The following is a 20,283-nucleotide window of genomic DNA, read 5'->3' on the forward strand; positions in this document are numbered from 1 at the left end:
CCCATCTCACTCTAGAGAAACAACAAAACCCACAGCAGAGCTCAGCTGCGCGCTGCTCCTGTTGACTGCCAGGAATGTTTGCAGCTGCAGGGGAGCCATTCCGGGAAATCTGACATGCGCTGGGGGCTGAAGGAGGCACCGAGATTTTCACTTGTGTTGCACACGTGCCAGTGAGGAGCCCAGCCTCCCTGTGGGTTTGGCGAGTCTGCACTAACCAATCAGGTGGCTCTGAGTCTGGGCTCTCTGAGTCTGGGCTCTGTGACCACAAGCTCTCTGGCCCTGGACACTCTGACCCTGGGCTCTCTGAGTCTCAGCTCTCTGACTCTGGCCTCTCTGACCCTAAGTTCTCTGACCCCGGGCTCTCTGACCCCTGGGAGGGCATGGGAACAGAGAGCGATGGTCCTCACAGTCCCAGGCTCAGGAGAGGCTCCTCACCTGGACCCTGCCCATCCTGCCAAGTGCCAGGAGAGGTTAGTACACTGCCCATGCTGGCTCTCACCTGGGCCGGCCCAGGTGATCCCACCCATGCCATTGTTGGGGAACAGGTGTGAGGAGGCATCTAGTTCAAGGCAGGGCCCGGCCACTGAGTAATTGCTTCTCTGAGCCTCACCTTCTTAGGTAAAGACAGGGTGCATGGGCCCCAAGAGCAGGTTATAAGGATAAAGGAAGTTTCTGTGCTGCCTGACCTGACGCAGTTGCTCTAAAGGGTCCCTGGAGAAGCACACAGCTTCCAGAGGGAGAGGCTTTTTAGAGTTTTCAAAGAAAGTAACCTCTCTCTCTCTCTCTCCACACACACACACACGCACACACACACACACAGACACACACACATCACACATTCAGACACACCCAGAAACACACACACACATACATGTCCTCACACAGGTACCACTAACACAAGATCACACATACCCACATGCACACTCACGCTTTCAGAAATACACGATCCTTCTCTCCACGCACACATACACGATGCACACACATGCACAAACATGCCTTTGCTTGTTTCCAACCATCCAAAAAAACGTAACTTTCTAAAACCAGGGAACTGAAATGCACCTTTAGCCCGATTTCTGGGAATACCGTCTTCCTCTTAAAGCAGCAGCTGACACAGGCTGATGCCAGCGCGGATTCTGCTGTGCTGGAAGCAAGCACGTTCCAGTAAAGGCAGCAAGCGCTCCTCAGCCTGCATCACGATCTACCAAACGACAGAGTAGAATAAAATACTTTAATGTTTTGATGACACAAAGCCCCACACTGCCCCGCTGCTCCTGGGAGGCTCCTCAGTCTGCCAGGGCTGGCACTCAGGCCCTTCCCTGCCGGCTTCCTGCCACACAGACCCACAAATGCCCTGCATTGCAGGCAGCCCCCTCCGAGCTCTGACTTGGGCCCTCTTCAGTTCCCACTGGACCCTGATTTGAGCTGGCTCTGGAAATAGCTGAGAACCCAGACGCAGGACGCAGGGGCAAGGGCTCAAGGAGGAGAGTCAGAGTCGAGAGGCTGCCACGCCAAGATGTCGCCAGGAGCTCTGGCGGTGGCCACTAGGCCCAGCTAGTGCGCACTGGCCTCCAGCTGGGAGCCCAGTCTCGAAGCCTGAACGTGCGAGGGCTTCAGGTTATCCGGGCTCTGCTTCTGCCGCCGCCGTCGGGGCTGGACCCCCTTACCAGGGGGTCTGGGCAGCCCACCCTGTAGCTGCCGCACCATCTCGTGGTCCCTGTGGTCCAGCACGCGGGGCAGGAACAGGGAGGACTTCTGTGTGCGGCGGGTCTTGAAGCCCCTGCGGGGCCGGCCCTTGCCGTTCACAGACACGTACCACAGTCTCTCGGCGCTGGGCTGCCGCCGGGCCCCAGGCGTACTAGACACCGTCCGGTACAGCCGGGAGGCATACGTATTATAGCCCAGCTCGTGGATCCGCTCCACAAACTCGCACTCGGCGTTGTAGTGCTCCTGGGGGGGATGAGATATCATGGTCAGTGCCCCGGGGAGACTGCGGCAGCGTCAGGGCCCAGGGTTGCCCGATGCCTCCCTCCCCTCCTCTGAGGCTGTTCGGTCCAGTGCCAAACCCCGGCGCACTCTCAGCCAGCCACACCTTTGCCTAGGCCCTGCCCTCTGCCCAGCATGTCCTTCCTCCCCTGTGTGCCTGGTGAACTTGGCCTTCTGCCCAAAGGTCACCTTCGCTCAAAGCTGTGCCGAACAATTCCCAGCTCCTGCTCTCTGGGTTCCACCAGCCTCTGTCCCCCATCTGAGGGCGCTGACACAGCAAAGGGATGTGTAGGGTTGTCCATGGAGCAGAGACCAGGCCGGCCAACCCAGGTGCCCTGGCAGTCTGCTGGCAGTGTGGAGGTCAGCAAGGACTGGGCATTTGGACAAAGGAAGATGACAGCACTCAGATCTCTTTTAAAGAAATTGCAGAGGCTGGGCGCAGTGGCTCATGCCTGTAATCCCAGCAGTTTGGGAGGCTGAGGCGGGTGAATCACCTGAGGTCAGGAGTTCGAGACCAGCCTGGGCAACATGGCAAAACCCCGTCTCTACTAAAAATACAAAAAAATTAGCCGGGCGTGGTGGCGTGCGCCCACAATCCCAGCTACTCGGGAGGCTTAGGCAGGAGAATCACTTGAACCCGGGAGGCAGAGGTTGCAGTGAGCAGAGATTGCACCACTGCACTCCAGTCTGGGTGACAAGAGCAAAACTCTGACTCAAAAAAAAAAAAAAAAAGAAAGAAAAGAAAAGAAAAAAAAAGAAATTGCAGAAAAGAAAAACGAAGAAAGAACACAAAAAGCAGGAAGGGAAGAGGACACAGCCAGGTTTGATGAGCCCAGACTCTCCATTAAACGCTGCGCTCAGGGGCCCCAGCTGGGGTCACTGACCCCTGAGCAACACTCTCTTAAGCTGGAGGATCTCGCCTTGCAGGTTGAAGAGGTTACAACACAGAGCAGGGGCTGGGGCCTGGCATGAGGCACGTGATCAATCAGTGCCACAGATACTGCTGTTCTTAGGATGAGAGCAGAAGCTGGGGTGTCCCACCACAAGCAGGACAGAGAGGACACCTCTTTGTCATCAGAGATTAATGGGACCCTTGTCAGGCCCGGGGTGCAGTGGGGGAAGGGCAGAAGGGACCCTGCCCTCTCAAAGGCACAGTGAAGCTCTGAACTGAAGGAGCTTACACCAACATCCCAAAGGCCTGGCCGTGGGAGGTTCCCTCAAGGGCTGCCTCATGGGGTCTTCTTAGTCTGTGGGGTAGGGAAGGGGTGGGTATGCCTTATGCAGACCCACTAGGCTTCAGTCCCAGCTACAGGCAAGTGGTAATGCCTAGGGCCACCTCCCTCAGGGAATGACTGACAGGAGCTGCTCCCTCCAAACCAGAAAGGGTGGTGGGAGGTGGAAGCAGCAGGTGCAAGGCAGACAGCAGGATCTCTCTTTCCTCCTGGGGACTCGCCGCAGGGAGGAGTCGGAGGCCCTCATGGTCTGTCCCCATCTGGAGTGTGGTGTCCCGTGGGAGACAGGGAGAGTGGAAATGGCCTCCAGAGGCTCCCAGACTGGACCGAGCAGCATCTGACCTCGCAGGACCTCAGGGAATAAGATGCTTCAAGCACCCCATCCTCTTTTTCAGCGACATGCAAGCCCAGAGCAGGGAAGGGTGGAAGTCTTGACCTGGTGGTAGGGGCTGCCTCTCCCCATAACCCCAAGCCCCCCTGCTCTCCAGCCCTCTTGGAGGCCCAGTGCCCCCTGGGCCACAGTCTGGATGTTACTATCCAAGACCAGTCTCCATGTTTATAGATGGGGAAACTGAGGCCCAAGGGTGGTGCCAGGCCCTACATTACAGGGGGATAGAACAGTGTCTGATCTGTGCCTGACCCCCACATAGCCTGGGGCTCAGCGACTATCTGGGAATGAGCGGGTGGGCTCAGGGCCGACTTCCCCACCCCACACACTGGGTACACCATGTTAGTGTCTGGCTCCCATGGCAGACTGTGAGAAGCTCAGGGCAGGACCCAAGCTTCTCCCAGGTCCCTCGATCCTGCAGCAGGTGAGTCATCTCAGGGCCAGAGAGGCCAGGAAATAGGCTTTCTCTTTGGGGGGCCACTTGAGGGGTGGGTCACTGAAGGACAGGTGCCTGTGAGCCTCAGGTGGCAGGGGGCTCAGGCTCTCCCGAGGTGGGAGATTGGGGGCAGTGTAGATCACTTGCTGACACGTGGTAGGGCACCTGGGGTGGCCAAGATGACCAGGGCAGAAGGTGTTGGCTCAGGGGCCTGGGCCATAGACTCCAGAGCTACTGCAGTTGGGACTCGCTGTGACAACACTTTCCAATGTGTGTCCTGACTGCCGTCCCACCAGACCTGGTTCCACAGGCCCCTCCCACAGGGCCACTTCCACCCCATGAGGGGTGGGGAGGAAGCCAACTCCGAAGCTGCTTTGTTGAGGAGGTGACTTCTAAAGAGAGCTGTAAGGGCGGGGCGGGCACTTTCTCGTGGGCATTTTCCAGAGGAGGGCGTTCCAGGCAGTGAAGGTGTGGCCTGAGCAGTACAGATGGCTTGGAGAGTTGAGGGGGCTTCCGGAAGCTGGAGGAGGCTCAACCTCCAGATGATGGCCCCCCTGGGAGCAGATGGCACCCGGGCTGCTGCTCTGTGGGTGGAGCTAAGGTGCCTGGGGGATGCCTGCACATCATGGGAGTCCTCAGAAGCCATGAACTGGGCTGATTTGCTTTTTTAGGAAGCCCCCTTAACATGCACTAGCAGAGCGCAACACATGGTAAGTGCCCAGGACACTGACTGGTGAACGAAGGACTGAATGTCAGATGGGTGGGTGGATGGATGGATGGATGGATGGATGGATGGGTGGATGGGTGGATGGATGGATGGGTGGATGGCTGGATGGATGGATGGGTGGATGGATGGATAGGTGGATGGATGGATGGGTGGATGGCTGGATGGATGGATGGGTGGATGGGTGGATGGATGGATGGATGGATGGATGGGTGGATGGGTGGATGGGTGGATGGCTGGATGGATGGATGGGTGGATGGATGGATAGGTGGATGGATGGATGGGTGGATGGCTGGATGGATGGGTGGATTGCTGGATGGATTGGTGGATGGGTGGATGGGTGGATGGGTGGATGGGTGAAAGGATGGAAGGAAGGAGGGAGCATGGATGGATGGACATGTGAATGGGCAGATGGACAGACGAACGGTTGGAAGGATGGATGGAAAGAAGGATGAGAGAAAGGAAAGAAGGAAGGAAGGAAGAAGAGGTGTATGGACAGATGGGTGAAGAGAATAAAGGAAGGGGAAGGAAGGAAGGAAGGGAGGGTAGATGGATGGATGGCTTGACAAACAGATGGATTGGAGGTAGGAGAGGCTGGAGCAGTGATCCAGGTGGGAAGTGATGAGCCTGCCTTATAAGGCGTGCTCTCGGGGATGAGGCAGAGGGAGGTGAGGTGCGTGGGCTGAAGAGATGCAGGGGCGTGGTCTGAGGACTAGGGATGGACTGAACAGCAGGAGGGGTCTACCGTGACTCCCAGCCCACTCTGGGTGAGAGCGAGTGGCTGGTGGGGCGATGATTAAGATGGGGAGTTGGGGAGCTGCTGAGTTTGGTTGGAGTGTCTGAGTCAGCAGGATGTTGGGGGAGGGTGGTCTATACCTCAGAAGGGAGGTCAGGGCCAGACCCAGGAGTGTCGGGGTGCAGTGCTCACTGGCCCACAGTGGGATGAGCTGGCCTGAGGGCAAGCATGCTGCCGGCAAAGTCCAGGGAGCCCCGTGGCGGGACAGCACTCCTAGGCAAGCTGGCCGCACACAGGACTGTGGTATCAGGTGGCAGGTGGCAGGTGACGGAGTTGGTATCCAGGCTGCTATGCCTCCCAGGTTGTCTGCAGGGCAATGGGAACTTCTCCACTGGGCACTCTGGAAAGTTCCACACCCTCCAGCCAGACTGCTTGGCTAAGCATCCCTGGTGGGGCTAGGAGCCTCTGTCCACCCTTCTCAAAGCCAGGCTGTGAACTCTCAGGCACGGAAGCCCCAGGTGGGCTCTGAACCACTGGGACCCCCTCATGTCGTGCTTTATTCTGTCTCTTCAAATCCTGGCTCCCCTATGGCAGAAGCTGGCACCATGAGGGCCCCTGCTCCCAGACACAGCTTCCAGGACACTGACTGATGAATGGACTGAATGTCAGATGGATAGGTGGACGGATGGATGGGTGAGTGAGTGGGTGGGTGGATGGATGGGTGAGTGGGTGGGTGGATAGGTGGATGGGTGAGTGGATGAGTGGATGGGCGGATAGGTGGATGGATGGATGGATGGATGGATGGATGGATGGATGGATGGATAGGTGGATGGATGGATGGGTGGATGGGTGGATGGGTAAATGGGTGGATGGGTGGATGGGTGGATGGGTGGACGGGTAAATGGGTGGATGGGTGGATGGGTGGATGGATGGATGGATAGGTGGATGGGTGGATGGGTGGATGGGTAAATGGGTGGATGGGTGGATGGGTGGATGGATGGATGGATAGGTGGATGGATGGATGGGTGCATGTGTGGATGAGCGGATGGGTGAATGGGTGGATGGGTGGATGGGTGAGTGGATGGGAGGAAGGAGGGAGTAGCCTCTGGACCAGAGAAAATGAAGGGGTGCATCCCAGCTTTCTGGACCTTCCTTTAGCAAAACGGCTAAAAATCTGTGATGAAATCGTCAGCTTCTGCGAGAGGGATCTGCGGGATGTGTCCTCTGTGAGCAGGACTGAGCAGAGAGCTCACTGCAGGGAGATTGTCCTTGGGCCGCGTCAGCCAGGCTACTCATGGATGGAAAACCTCTCATTGCCCAAGGAAGTATCAGCCAAATTGCATGTAATGACTAGTTGGAGGTAGCAAATTTCCCTGTGACATGTATTTTACTCTGTGTATTCCCCACCCCCACCCCTTATGAAGAGGGGCGCTGCCATACCCACAGAGTAAGGAGACCCTTTTTGGTTACGCGGAGGCCCAGGCAGTAGATAGACTGGGTCCCAAGCCCGGGCTCCAAGGCTCCTGTGTGCCCGGGACATGGGCGCCATCCCCCTTCCCCTCCTAGGCTTCAGCTCTCGCCTTTCCACCCTTGGAGAGAGCCGGTGGAGCTGGGCCAGCGCCCTCCTCTCCATGCTCCCAGGAGAGTTCTGGCTGCTCTAAGGAACACTCCCAGGTTGTCTTGGGTCCATTTATTTTGGTGGAAATTTGGAGAACAATCACTTCCCTGCTCTCAGCTACTCTCAAGGGAGGGTGGTAGTGATGACGAGGATGGGGGATACCTTTGCTAACCTGGCATTCTCCAGATCCCAGGTCCCCCAGGGCCAGGCTCCAGGTCACTCGCGGAGCAGCCTCTAACAGGCACAGCCAAAGATCACTGGGCGTGGAGCCCTGGGCCAGGGTCTGGTCCTAGCTTGGGTCCCATGTACCCTTGGCAAAGCATTCTACTGCCCACATCCCCCGTCCCCTGGCTTGATGTGCAGGCCAGACCGCTACTCCGTCAGCGCCCACCCATGTGACAGCCTGGACTCACCGAAGCATAGAGTCGTCCCCTCTTGTTCATGGCCAGGTACCGCCCGGAGAAGAGACCCCTGATGGCCACAATGCCCACCTCCACTGCCGTTATCTCCAAAATACCTAGAAGAAATGAGAGGTGCCTCACTCCCGCAGCCCCCACGGAGGGGGCGGCTGAGGCCCAGCTGGCCCTGCCCAAAGCCACACCCCGGGATCAGGGCTGGGGAGGGTAGCACACACCCCACAGGTCGGGGAGTGAGTGGAAGTTCAGGGAGGGAGAAGTCACCCGACAGGAGGTAGAGAAGGGAACATCAGGGAAGGCTTCTCTTCATTCAAACTTGGGAGGGTAACAATGAAATTAACATTCCCACCCGCTGACGCTGCCTGCACCCTAGCTTCCATTCGAGCCTCACAACACCTTGCCAGCTGCCATCATCATCCGACAGACAAGCAAGTGGGGACCACTATGGCTGGGTGACTGTCAGGCCCCTGCACATGTGCTTGAGCGGGAAATCAAGCCCTGGCGGCAGCCATGGGAGTCTGAGCTCTGGAACTGCACGGTCCCCAATGCCTGTGCCTGCCAGCGGGAAAGCTGGGCCCTGATGAGCCAGGCTGATAATATAAGCCACTGGCAACAACACAGCCAGGGTGCCTGCCACCCAAATCATGCTGGCAATAGACCTGGCGGGAGATCATTGTACTCGCCGGGGGACCTGGAAGGGCAGGAAGCCAGTTTAGACTCTGGAGCCCGCAGACGGAAGCTGGACGGGTCTCACCCACTCCCCAGGGATAAGAAAGTTTAAATCTCCCCTCCCGCCTTTCCTTCTGGATACACGAGTGCTGTGGTGGCGGCTGGGGGCGGGGGACTACATCAAAGGACGGGTTGGGGTCATTGTCTCCCAATAGAGGCTGCGAGGGGATTGGGGCGACTGCCTGCACCCTCTCCAAGGCATGCCTCTCAGGAGCGCCCTCCTGGCACGCGGTCCGAGCACAGCCGCGGTCACCACCGGGCTTTTGCTCCAGCCCAGGGGTGCTGTGGTGCAGGCTGCGAGCCTCCCGCCTTCCCAGTGCGCAGGCCGGGCGGCCTCGGCGGTGCCTGCCCGGGGACCAGCGAAGCCCGAGTCTCGACGCAGGACAGGGGCGGCTGCGGGCGCGCGCCCTCCCCTGCCCCTGAGCAGCCAACACCAAGAAGTTTGGATGCTGTGCGACTCCGAGGGGGAGCCTGGCTTTGGAGAGAACCGGAGTGTCTTTGTGAGACGAGTTCCGCGCACTCGGACCCCCTGGCGACAGCTGGTGCCCACCGTGCGGCTCCGGAGGCGCATGTCCCCAGGACGCCCTCTCAGGGCTGCGGCTTTCCTGGAGGAAGCCGCGATTTGCTGAGGCCGCCGCCGCCACCTTCAAGCCGCAGAACCGCTTCCTGCGCCCGGGGCCGGAGCCGAGCGCCGCGAGGCGCACCCGAGGACCGCTGTGGTCTTGACTGCCCTCCCACGCTCCCCACGCGGTCCTCCCGGGCCCTGAGCTCCGCTATCCTGCTCCTCAAAGGGCTCGGCGCGGGCCTCAGGTCCCTGTGACCAGAGGAGCCCAACCGTGTAGTCCGGCGGACTTCCGCGGTGAGCGCAGCCCGGGCCGCGGGTCCTGCGTGCGGGGGCCGGAGTGTGTGTGTCTGCACCCTCAGGCCCGGGCGGACACCGTTCCGCGCTCGTGGTCCGCACGTCCCGACGGCGAGGGCCTCCACCCTCCTGTCGCTGTGCGGCCAGGGCGGAGGCGGGGGAGGTGCAGATTCCAGCGCGGGGAATAACTGTCGGTGGCGGCCGCGGCCAGGGAACCGAGCTCCGCAGGGCAAGAGTCCTCCGCGCAGAGGCAGCGGCGGGGGCGGCCACCTGGGCAGCCGCGAGCGGGGAGGGCGGAGGGGACGGCGGGGCGTCCAGGGGTCGGCAGGAGGAGGAGAAGTCGTATAAATAATAAAGAGGATGATAAATGCCTTGTCCGGCTCCTTTTCTCCGACACATTCAAAGGGCTTAAACTTGTCAGAGCTGCCCAAAGCAGCAGAGCCTGGAGCCCCGGGGTCGCCTAGTTCGCGTCCCCTCAGACCAGCGGGCCGGACCAGGGACGGACTCTGACGGCCGCCGGCCCTCTTCGGACGTGAACGCCCATGCCCCCGAGTTCTGCTCGAACCCCAGCGCGCGCTCTTCTCCCGGACGTGTAGGTTGAGGAGGGCACCCTGGCATTCCCCTTCTGGCAGCGGGAGGCAGACGGTCTTTTCCCGGACACCCCGGGCGCACCGTGCCTTCTCCCGGGCCCGACCCCTCCCGGCGCCGCTTCCCCCGGGGCCCCGCAGCGTCCGGCACTCACTGTAGGCGCTGTTCTCCAGGCTGCCGTTGACGCGGCCGCTCGGGTGCAGCTGGAGGTGGTACTTCGTGGCGCAGTAGAGCTTGCGGCGCCGGGGCGCCCCGCCGAGATGCTCGTAGACGCCGCCACGGCCGCCCGCATCGCGCCGCAACCGCCCCCCAGGGCCCGCTGCGGGCCAGCCGGGCTCCAGCAAGCTGAGCAGCAGCAGCCAGATTAGGCCCATCGTGGCATCGCGCCCGCCCCGCGGCGGCGGTGGCTGCAGGCGAGCGCGGCGCCCATGGAAGGGGCGGCAGCCGGGCAGCTGCGAGGTGCTCGGAGCGGGCTCCCGCGCCTGGAGATGCTGACTCCGGCTTCCCGGGAATGGTGGGGGAAGAAGCGGGAAGGGTGGGCGAGAGAGAGAAAGAGAGGGAGAGTGGGAGAGGGAGAGGGAGAGAGCGAACGCGAGTCCCTTTAATTTCCACCCAGGAGCAATGAAATTTCCGTTGCTGCGCAAAGCGCTGAAAGAAAGGACGGTTCGCCAACAAAAGGCCGACGTGGTCCCCAGGCGGAGGCGCGGGAGGGGCGGGAGGCCGGCGGGTGGGGAGCCCCGCGGGGCTCGGGGTTCGGGCCGGGCGCCGTCTGCATACACTCGCCCCCAGCGCACCGCCGTCGAGCCGCGGCTCCGCTCCGCAGCGCGCCCCACGCCCCCGAACGCCCTCCTGGCTCTGAAAGGTCCCCTCCCCGCCCCTCCCCCGCCCCCTCCCCCAGACCAATTATGCCTCCGAAAATTATAGACCGAGGCCTTGAGGCGGCCGCCCCAGGCCCTGTCACCCCCTCCCGCTCCCCATCAATCCCCCTGCACAATGGGGCCTCCGCCGATGACTGATGTCCGTGAAAACAACTTGCGGGGAAGTCGAGCTGACAAACGCCCATTAAAGGCGGCGCATAATGAAGGGGACCGAGGAGGGCGGCGGCGGGGAGGCTCTGGGGCGCGGGCACGCGTGGGGAGCTCCGGGTTTGTGCCTGCGCCCGGCGCTTCCTGCAGGAGCAGTGGCGCTGTCCTCAGCCTTGCAAGGCGCGGGGCAGGCCGGGTCTGGAGATGCTATCTCCTTTTGCGCACACCGACTGGGCACCCGGAGTGGTGGGGTTAGCTCTCGTCGGACAGGCCTCGGAGGATCCCGTCCCAGTGACGGTCCAGAGAGGGGCCTGGGGAGGCGGGAGGAAGGACGCGAGAGCCAGAGAAGTGGGCGCAGACAGAGAGCCCTAGAGAGAAAGAGATGCAGATAGAGACAGACAGAAACGGAGGAGGAAAGGACGGGAAAGACATGGAAAATGTGAATGACAGAGATCGCCAAAGAGAGGAGGCAGCGGAGATGGAAAGAAGACAGAGCCGCGGAGAACACCCAGAGAAAAGCACAGGGAGTCTGGTAGCCACAGCGGGTGGGTGATGACAAGAGGAACCCGGTAGAAGCTGGGAAGGGGTGTGGGGGAGTCCTGGCCTGGAGGATCTGAATCAGTGCAGATGCTCAGGTGGTCCCCTGGACTGTGTGGGGGTCAAGGTGTATCTCAGGGGGCCCTGTGAAGAGGGGCTTCAGAAAGTATCAGGAAAAGCCATGTCCCCACCCATTTCTCTTGCTTCCTGGTCCTCTGTCCCCCAGGGTCCTGGGGCCAGCAGGAAGCAGGGGCCAGCACAGGGGATTTGCTTCTCTCAACCCTGCCCCAGAGGAGGGCACGCTGTGGAGTCCAGGGGTCTAGGCCACAGCTTTGGCTCCAAGTTGACCAGGGGCTCTGGGGTGAGTTGGGTGGGCTGACATTCCCCAGCCCGCCATCTGCATCAGGGTTTGAGGTCAGGCAAGTGTGCAGGGCACCATGAGCTGTGGCAGTGAGCACACACCCCTGGGACGTGTCCAGCTCCCATGGCCCAATACACACAGGGCAGTGTGTCCTCTGTGAGCCCACTCCAGCGTGCACAGGGTCCAGGTGGCCATCCTGAAGGAGGGCGCCCCCAAGCCATCCCCAAGCACCTCAGTCTTAGTCAGGGTCTCCTAGCCGCTGCCCCAGGGCCAGCTTGTGAGAGTCCTTGAACAGGCCAGAGGCCAGCCACTGAACTACAGGAGCCTCAGACTCTTGATGATGGAGACCGTGTTACAGGGGTCAGAGGCTGGTGCCAGGAAAGCCCCAAAGGACAGCAGCAAGAGGAGAGCTTGTCTAGTGCAGCCCTGTGCAGGCCTGGGCTGGGATGTGTGGTCACCTGGGCTCCCTAAGAGGCATGGAAGAGGCACAGGAAGGAGGTCGCTGCTCTAAATGCCTTAGCTCTGCTACCTCCTGACACCTGGCCAAGAAGAGAGGAGATGTAGTTGGGGGGGATGCACAAGAAATTCAGAGAGGGGTGCAGTCAGGGGGCACAGTCTGACAGAGAGAGGAGAGAGGACACAATAATGTTTTGAGAGAGAGAGCAAGAGCAGCCTGCTGGGGCCAGGGGACTTCCGATGCCCTTTCCTGTTGAGGCCCCGGCTGCCTCCTTGGCAGGACCCCCTCTGGAGGACTGGGAGGAGCCAGAAAAATCTGACCAAGGCAATCTGGGTGTCCATGCCCCTCCTGCTCCACACCTGGGGCCCCCAGCAGTTCCCAGGGAGACTCCCGGGCTCTGGACTCCAGCCCTGCCCACTGCCAGGTTGCCGTGTACCCGAGAACCCAAGATGAGGGCAGGGGCTGCTGCCCTGAAGCAGGAGTCCAAGGGTGACCCCTCTATAGGAGGGAAGCTCAGGGGATGGGCAAGAGGTTTCCAGCTCCTCGGGAGAACCTGACACACCAGCCACTCAGTGCATACTCCTAAAATGAATGAATGAATGAATGAATGAATGGCTCGGCCACTTCCTTGCCATGAGGCCTTGGCTGCGTAGTGTCACTCCTCTGAGACACCCAACCTCTGAGATACTGGTTTCTCATGTGTGTGATGCCCCAAAGGTAGGGCCGGAAACTGAGTGGCATTACCTCTGCAAAGTCTCTGGCCTCCCATCAGCGCAGGGCATGCTCCAGCCGCAGGGGACCACAGTTTATGACGCAAACCCTGCTGCCTTTGAGAGTGAAAGAGGGCGCAATTTGCAGTTATACCAGGACAGCCAGTGCCCTGCCTGAGGTCCCTCCTGGTGGCCCTGGCTCACTGTCTGCTGTTCTGGTGAGCATGACTTTTCCGAGGCAGCCAAGCTCTCTGGGCCAAGTTTTCCTCTCTCCTCCAGTCGCTGGCGACAGCCTTCAGCCTGGTCCTTCCATCTGCGGTCCACCCTGCAGTCACGGGAAGTGGTCTGGAGCCCAAAGCTGCCTTCTCCAGCTGCCCCAGCCCCTCTGACAAACGCCGTAGTGTTGGGGGAACCCTGGGGATGCCCACCCACCCGCATGGACCTCTAGTTCACTTCCCACAGCTTCCGGGCTGTGCCTCCAGGCCCTTGCTCACCCACCTAGTGAGTTCTTCCTCCTCATCTAAACCTGTTGATCTTTCCAGCCCAGGAAGCCCCCCAGACCCCCATCCTGGGACTCTGGGACCCTCAGGCCCAGCCAAGGGAGGGGAACCTGATTCCTCCACATCTGCCCGGCAGGGGCAGGGGTCTGGGCCACAAAGTCTTGTGTGTGGGGTGGGGCAGAGGCACCCACATAATGGCAACCTCGCCTCTCTCCCTCCCATTCGGAGCCAGGTGGGGAGTGCACCATGCGCTAATAGCGACCCTGTTAATTGCTTCCAAATGGTCAACTGTAGCCATTTGACTAATTGGTCTCTTCCAGAGCCCAGGCTGGACACCCCAGGACCAGCAGAAGTGCTCCTACAAGCATCCCCCGAACCTCTGCCCTGGGACCCTCTCCCCCAGAGCACCCCCAGCCCTATCTGGTACCTGAGTCTGCCCCTAGCCTCTTCCCCCGGAGAGACAGCTGGGGTGGAGAGAGGGCAGAGAACAGGGTCCCATGGTGTGGCCGCAGGTGGCTGGCCAGGGACTGTCAGATGTGATGCTGACTCCCAGCCCCATACTCACTCTAATTATGTTGCCTGCCCCCCCATCCTCTTACCCCATCCTTGTCCCCAAGAGCAGTGGGGGAGAGACCCAGCCTGCCTGTGTCACTGGGAGACCATGGGTCCCTGAAATTCTGGGAGCAGCTCTGATCAGCCCCACATTACAGATGAGAAAGGGAGGCTCAGAGAGGTGAAGTGACTTGCCCGGGGTCACACAGCCGGGAGATGAGGCGAGAAGACTGGAATGCCCCTTCTGGCTACGGGGCCCAGGACCCGAGCAGTGGGGAGAGGGAAACCATTGCCCCTCTAAGTCCCTCTGGGGCAAAGCTGGTGCTTTGCTTCTGGCAAAGTTAGGAGGCCCCGCAGGCAGGGGTGGGATGGAAGGCACATCTCCCCGCAGTGGGGCCTGCGCAGCACTTTGAGGCTCATCCACGGCGTGGCGTGTGCCAGTGCGTCCTCCCCTTTTCTGCCCTAGTGGCATTCTGTCGTGTGCACAGACCACATGCTGTTTATTTTTCATCCATGGATGGATGTTCGGCTTATTTCCTGGCTACTTGGCTATTTTGGAGCCCCAAGCTGAGACATAAAGGAGGGATTCTCTCTGGGTAGAGGAGAGGAGGGAGCAGAGGGCCCCCTGGCCCAGGGACAGACACCTCCAGCTGCTCTTTTTCTTCCCCACAACACCGAGGGCAGCCTGCGCCTGTCAGTGCCTGGCATCGGGCTCCAGGCAGAGCAGCCAACAGGGCTTGTAGATGCCGTCTTCTCCCTGTGTCCTCACAGGTTCGTCCCTCTGTGTGTGCCTGTGTCCTCATCACCTCTTCTTATAAGGACCCCAGTCAGATTGGACTGGGGCCATTCCGCAGACCTTGCTTTACTTTAATCGCCTTTGAAAGACCCTAGCTCCAATTGCAGCCACATTCTGAGGTCCTGGTGAGTAGGGCTCCAACATACAAATCCTGGGGGACACAGTTCAGCCCAAAACAAGTGCAAATGATGAGGTTCGCCCCCAGTCCTGTGGATGAGGTGGGGTGGAGGGAAGGGAAGCAATTCACATCCCCACCTCCTCCCACCATGAAATCAACTGCAGCTGGGTGAGGCCAGGCTTGATGGGGAGCTGTGGTGGCAAACCCACACCCATGCAATCACCCTGTGTCCCTGCCTTGCACCCCCCTACCCCTCTCCACCTTTGCCCAGGCCAGTCCCTCCACCTGGGGGCCCTTTCACCCTTTCCATCTAGAAGCTCCTGCCATTCCTGCAGACCTGGCCCCGGTCACTGGAGGTGCCCATACCCCAGGCAGAGCGAGTCTCTTCCTCTGGCCTCCCTGGCCTTTGCTCCTTCCATGCTGCCCTGATACCTAGGCCTGTTTCTCGTCAGCAGCAGCTCAGGCAGGGCAGCTTGCTCTAGAGGGCAGGCAGGCTTTGTTTACCTCTCCCCTGTGCTGACCTGTGCAAGATGTGGCCAGGACGCTTGGACAGTGGGCAGGAGGCAGGGATGGTGAGGTGGGGATAGAGGGAGGAGTGCCGGGCTCCCCACTCCCAGTCTAGGATGTTCCTCCTCCACACCTGCATGTTCTATGTTCTCCTTAAACCATCACGGTGCTGCTTTGAGGCTCCTGTGTCTGCTAGGAAGAAGGGGCTGCGCTGCTGGGGCCTTCACTCAGCCGCCTACAACTGGGGGAGGCTGAGGAGTGCTACAAATACAATCAGAAGAGCCAGCATCGATGGACCGATGGGCCCCGGTATGCATGGTCTATCTTGGGGGTGGTGGCACATGGGTCCAGGACCACCCAGATTCCATTTTCTGCTCTATTCCTTACCCTGCATAAGCGCTCCTACAGCTGTCAGCCTCTGATATCAATTCCAAGTTATTGGATTTCTTTTGAGGCCGGGTCTCATTCTGTTATCCAGGGTGGAGTGCAGTGGCTAGAGTTTGGCTCACTACAACCTCCACCTCCCAGGCTCAAGTGATCTTCCTGCCTCAGCCTCCCAAGTAGCTGAGACTACAGGCATGTGCCACCATATCCAGCTAATTTTTGTATTTTTTGTAGAGATGGGGTCTCACTATGTTGCCCAGACTGGTCTCAAACTCCTGAGCTCAAGCGATCCTCCCATCTCAGCCTCCCAAAGCACTAGGACAACCAGCATGAGCCACTGTGCCCAACCCCTATTCTAAGTTTAAAGGACAAGCAGGACTTTTTCTCAAGTCCCAGAGTAGCGCACCCCACTCCCAACACCAGGACTGAGCATGCACCCCACTCCTAGCATCAGGACTGAGCGTGCTCTGACCTGTTTCCCTGAGCTGAGGAAGGGGCCGAAGAGCTGAGATAACTCCCAAGAAATTTCCAGGGAGGGATTTTCTGGGGCCAAGTCCTGGCCTGGCCCTGCCGGGCCTGTGTGAGCTCAGGGTCCTGCAGCCCCGGTGACTGGCCATCAATGCCCAAGCTGCAGGGACTCTCGAGGAAGTCCGAAAGACAGCACTGCCTTTCTACAGGCTGTTCTCAGGTGGCCAGGAGGACTGCATCGCAGAGGCAGCGGGCAGTGCATGGGGACCAGCTTCCTGCCTCTGGCTCTGACTCAGACCTAGTGGCCTTGCCCAGCCCAGCCCCACCCTCTCACTAAATCAAAGCCATGCCCTTCAGATGTGGTTTCCCAAGCCTCCCTTGGTTTCATGACTGCGAGGGACCTTCTGCAGCCACCTGGGCTGGTACGTGGATGGGACCCTGTGACTGGAAGCCCCAACCCTCCAAAGGCAGTGAGTGTGCAACGTTGGGGGGCATGGCCGGCCACACACTTTCCTTAATGGGAAACATTGCTCACTTCCAGACTTCCAGAGGCTGGCACCAGGGACTCGATTGTCACTGATAAGCTGTATGCAGCCCCTGTGCCCACCATAGCAAGACCCCTGCTGTCACCCACCTGACGGCTGCCCTGGCCCTGCCTCAGGAGGCTCCCTCGCCTCCAGCCACATGGAGGTGAGTCACCGTGAGTGTGCTGCGTCCTTCTGTTTTCTGAGGCAGGGCTGCAGCCCCTCATCTCTGGGGTGAAGCCCATGCTCTTTGCTTGGATTTGGGCATGGTCTGGGCCCTGTCCATCTCTTCAGCTCCTCCTGGCCCACCCTTGGCCTTGAGCAGCTGCTGTGACCTGGACATTCCCAGTGAGCACTGGCTCCTCCCCACTCTGGGGTCTCTGCACGGACTGTTACCACTGCCTGCAGCTACTGCTCCCTCTCCTCCTCCAAACCTTTGGCTTGTTTAGATTCCTCATGTCCTTCCAGATGCAGCTAAGAGAGTCTCTCCTCGGGGTTAGGGGGGTCCTTAAACCCCCTCGCCCTGGCTGGGCCAGGGTCCTCCTCCCGGCTCCCTCAGCCTCCTGCACTGCACAGTCACCTTACTCATCAAGAGGCGTCTGTGAGGCCACCCCCCGGCCCTCGGCTGTGAGCTCTGGAGCAGGCAGACGGAGTCTGCTTTCCTCCTGGCCCGTCCCCAGGGCTTGGCCCAGAGTCCCCCTGAGATGCTTCAGGAACAATTGCATGAAACCTCTGTGGCATCCCTGACCTGACAATGTCCGTCATTTGAGTGAAAACATGGAGAGAGAAAGGTCCTTACATAGATCCCGACAAAGAGGTAGAGGGTGGCCGGGGACAAGCAGCCTCATCCCCTCTCACCCCCTGGCAGGGTGGCATGACCCACTTGGAGACCTTTCAGTAGGGATGCCGGAGGTTTTCTGCAAAATTTGATTTGGCAAAACTCCAGAAAAATGATAGACTAGAAAATCGCCCACAAAAGAACTGCTCCTCGGAAGCACAGAGCTAATTCCAGGCACTTCTCAAACTTGAACGAGTTCAACCAATAGATAAAACCATCGGGGCAACTAAAAAGACCGAGAATGGGCCTTGAGCCTGTCTCTGCAGAGATGGGGGTGGGGGGACGTGCAAACCAGGGCCATCATCACAGGTGGCACTGGGCCGTGACTATGACAGTGTCCATCACAATGCCTTTTGCTTGAGGAATGCCACACCTGACACTCTGACACTTTATCTTACAGAGTCTATAAAGAAATATGCACAAGCAGCATCATTCAGCAGGATTTCAGACCAGAAAGAACCCTCCCGTCAGAGACTGGTGGCCATACAAGGGTGCACTGTGAAGCTTTCGAGACAGCAGACAGCCGGAGTCGTGCTCAGGGTGGCCAGGAAGGGAACGACACGGTAGCAACCAGAGTGCCCTCCCATGTGTGAGTTGCTGGGTTAGAATCCAGATTCTGCCATGTATGACCTGTGAGGACTTGGGCATAGTAACCTCTCTGGGCCTCGATGTCCTCATCTGTAAAATGGGAACGTGCCACAGTGCTCTCAGAAGGCCAACATGAATCCATATGGGTGAAGAGCTAGGACAGTGTCCGGCGAGCAGGACACACCAGATCAGTGCTTGCTGCTGTTGTTGGTATTCACACGTGATTTTTTTTTTTTTTTTTAGACACAGTATAGCTCTGTTGCCCAGGCTAGAGCGCAGTGGCATGATCTCTGCTCACTGCAACCTCCGCCTCCTGGATTAGAGCAGTTCTTCTGCCTTAGTCTCCCGAGTAGCTGGGATTACAGGCATGCACCACCACGCCTAGCTAATTTTTGTATTTTTAGTAGAGGATGGGTTTCTCCATGTTGGTCAGGCTGGTCTCGAACTCCTTACCTCAGGTGATCCACCCGCCTCAGCCTCCCAAAGTTCTGGGATTACAGGTGTAAGCCACTGTGCCCGGCCCACACATGTGATTTATACACAGGGCCCTTCTGCAAGATAGGCAAGCAGTGGTAGGAATGACCACCTCTGGGAAGTAAGGATACAAAGAGATGAGAGGGAGAACTTTTCTCTTTGAGCCTTTGGTACTAATTTTGCTATTGACTTGATTTTTACTGCAAATAGGGATTCCTTTGGTGACGAATAAGCCAGTTGGTGTGCAGGGTGTTCACTGCAAGGCCCAGACAGGACTACAAGGGACCAGGACTGTCCTCGGTATGTGATCTCTCTCTCCTCTGGCATCAGCTCTACCCAGGAACGGATGTGAAGGCTGAAGACCAGGCAAGGGCTCATAGTGTGGGGACCATGCAGCTGGATTCATGTCCAGTGGAATTTGACACCATGGCCATCATCATAATGTTTTGCCGTCATCAGCACAGACCTCTGAGCAGAAATGCCAGAACAATGTGGGGCCACCCTGGAGATTTATTTTATTTATTTTTTAAATTAAATTAAAATTGTTTTTAAGAGATGGGGTCTTGCTATGTTGCACAGGTTGATCTTGAACTTCTGGGCTCAAGCAATCCTCCTGTCTTGGCCTCACAGTGTTGGGATTACAGACATAAGCCACCGCGCCTGGCCTGGAGATGTATTTTAAACTGACATCTTGGGAGAAATAAAAGCCTTCCTTTTCCCTGTGTGTCGGTAGCGTAAGTAGCGAACTGGGAAGGATTTCTCGGGGCCCCTGCCCTGAGCTCCTAGACCTTCTCTCCCACGCCATGTTACACAACAAAATCTGACTCTGAAAGATCAATTGGGTCCAGCTTGGGGTCTGATGGGCAGACGGGCTTAAGCAAAGCCCCCACTTGACTTCAAGAGAAGAACTTGGGGCCCACATAGACATCGAGGCCTGCACAACGTAGCTAATTGGCCCTAACATTTTTCTTTCTTGAATTTTAAATCCTTTTAGCAACAGATTATACAACAAAGGCTGAACTCATTGGGGCCGTCATTAGGCTGGCGGAAAACGCTGGCTTGGCTGTTCCTGGGCGAGTCTCGTTACCAGGTTATTTAGAGGTGCCGTGTGTCTCTCTTGGGGACATGCACACAAATGTAAAGAATGTCTCCGAGCCACAATGACATTTTCATTAGCCGCGGCTCACAGAGGAGCCTTTCCTGGCAGTTCCAATCCGGAAGGTTCTTATCCTGCTCTCTGGCTTTCTTGCTCTGGGTGAAAGGCAGGCACCATAATCCAAGCCAAACATCCCGACCTTTGACCCCCACATGGTGCTTGCTGTCAGGGTGGGGGTTCTTCTGGGGTGCATGTCTGAGGCCTGACTGGGTTGCCCACTGTCCCAGAGTGCCCTGCCTTTGGCCAGGACAATTCACCTCAGCCCCTTTTGTTCCAACAGCTTTTGATCTTACCTGCCTGTCACCCAGGGAAAGAGCCTGCCTAGGCCCTGTCCCACGCCTGCCTGCAAACTGACAGCCATGGCTCCCCCAGCCCCACTGCAGCAGCCTTAACCCTTTCTCTGCCTGACCTGCAGGGCCTGCACCTACCTGTCTCCAGGGTGCTGGGGCCTCAGGCTTTGGCCAAACCAGAGCAGGACTAGAAAATAATTCTTCTGAGGGTCCAAGGCCTCGTCCTACCGCCCCTACTGTGAGTGTGGGACTGACAAGGGAGTTTGGAGAGCATGAGTCCCCTGGAATG

General features: G+C 58.8%; 1 protein-coding gene across 1 annotated transcript; it reads right to left on the minus strand.

Moving 5' to 3' along the window:
* Nucleotides 1-1,214: 1,214 nt before the first annotated feature.
* Nucleotides 1,215-10,566, minus strand: FGF3 (fibroblast growth factor 3). Its single transcript, XM_004051699.5, has 3 exons — nt 9,864-10,566; nt 7,531-7,634; nt 1,215-1,947 (listed from the first exon to the last, which is right to left on the minus strand). The coding sequence occupies exons 1-3, from the start codon at nt 10,081-10,083 to the stop codon at nt 1,552-1,554; spliced, it is 720 nt and encodes a 239-aa protein (XP_004051747.2). The 5' UTR covers nt 10,084-10,566; the 3' UTR covers nt 1,215-1,551.
* Nucleotides 10,567-20,283: the final 9,717 nt, after the last annotated feature.

This window comes from Gorilla gorilla, chromosome 9 (genome assembly GCF_029281585.2).
Source record: "Gorilla gorilla gorilla isolate KB3781 chromosome 9, NHGRI_mGorGor1-v2.1_pri, whole genome shotgun sequence".
Classification (NCBI taxonomy): Eukaryota; Metazoa; Chordata; class Mammalia; order Primates; family Hominidae; genus Gorilla; species Gorilla gorilla.

What these genes read in the sequence shown, in the direction of transcription:
- FGF3 (XM_004051699.5), bottom strand. Translation starts at nt 10,083, where the DNA reads ATGGGCCTAATCTGGCTGCTGCTGCTCAGCTTGCTGGAGCCCGGCTGG. An exon ending in CCTGGAGAACAGCGCCTACA is followed by an intron (nt 7,635 to 9,863) that starts GTGAGTGCCGGA and finishes CATTTCTTCTAG; the next exon opens with GTATTTTGGAGATAACGGCA. An exon ending in GGGGACGACTCTATGCTTCG is followed by an intron (nt 1,948 to 7,530) that starts GTGAGTCCAGGC and finishes CATCCCCCCCAG; the next exon opens with GAGCACTACAACGCCGAGTG.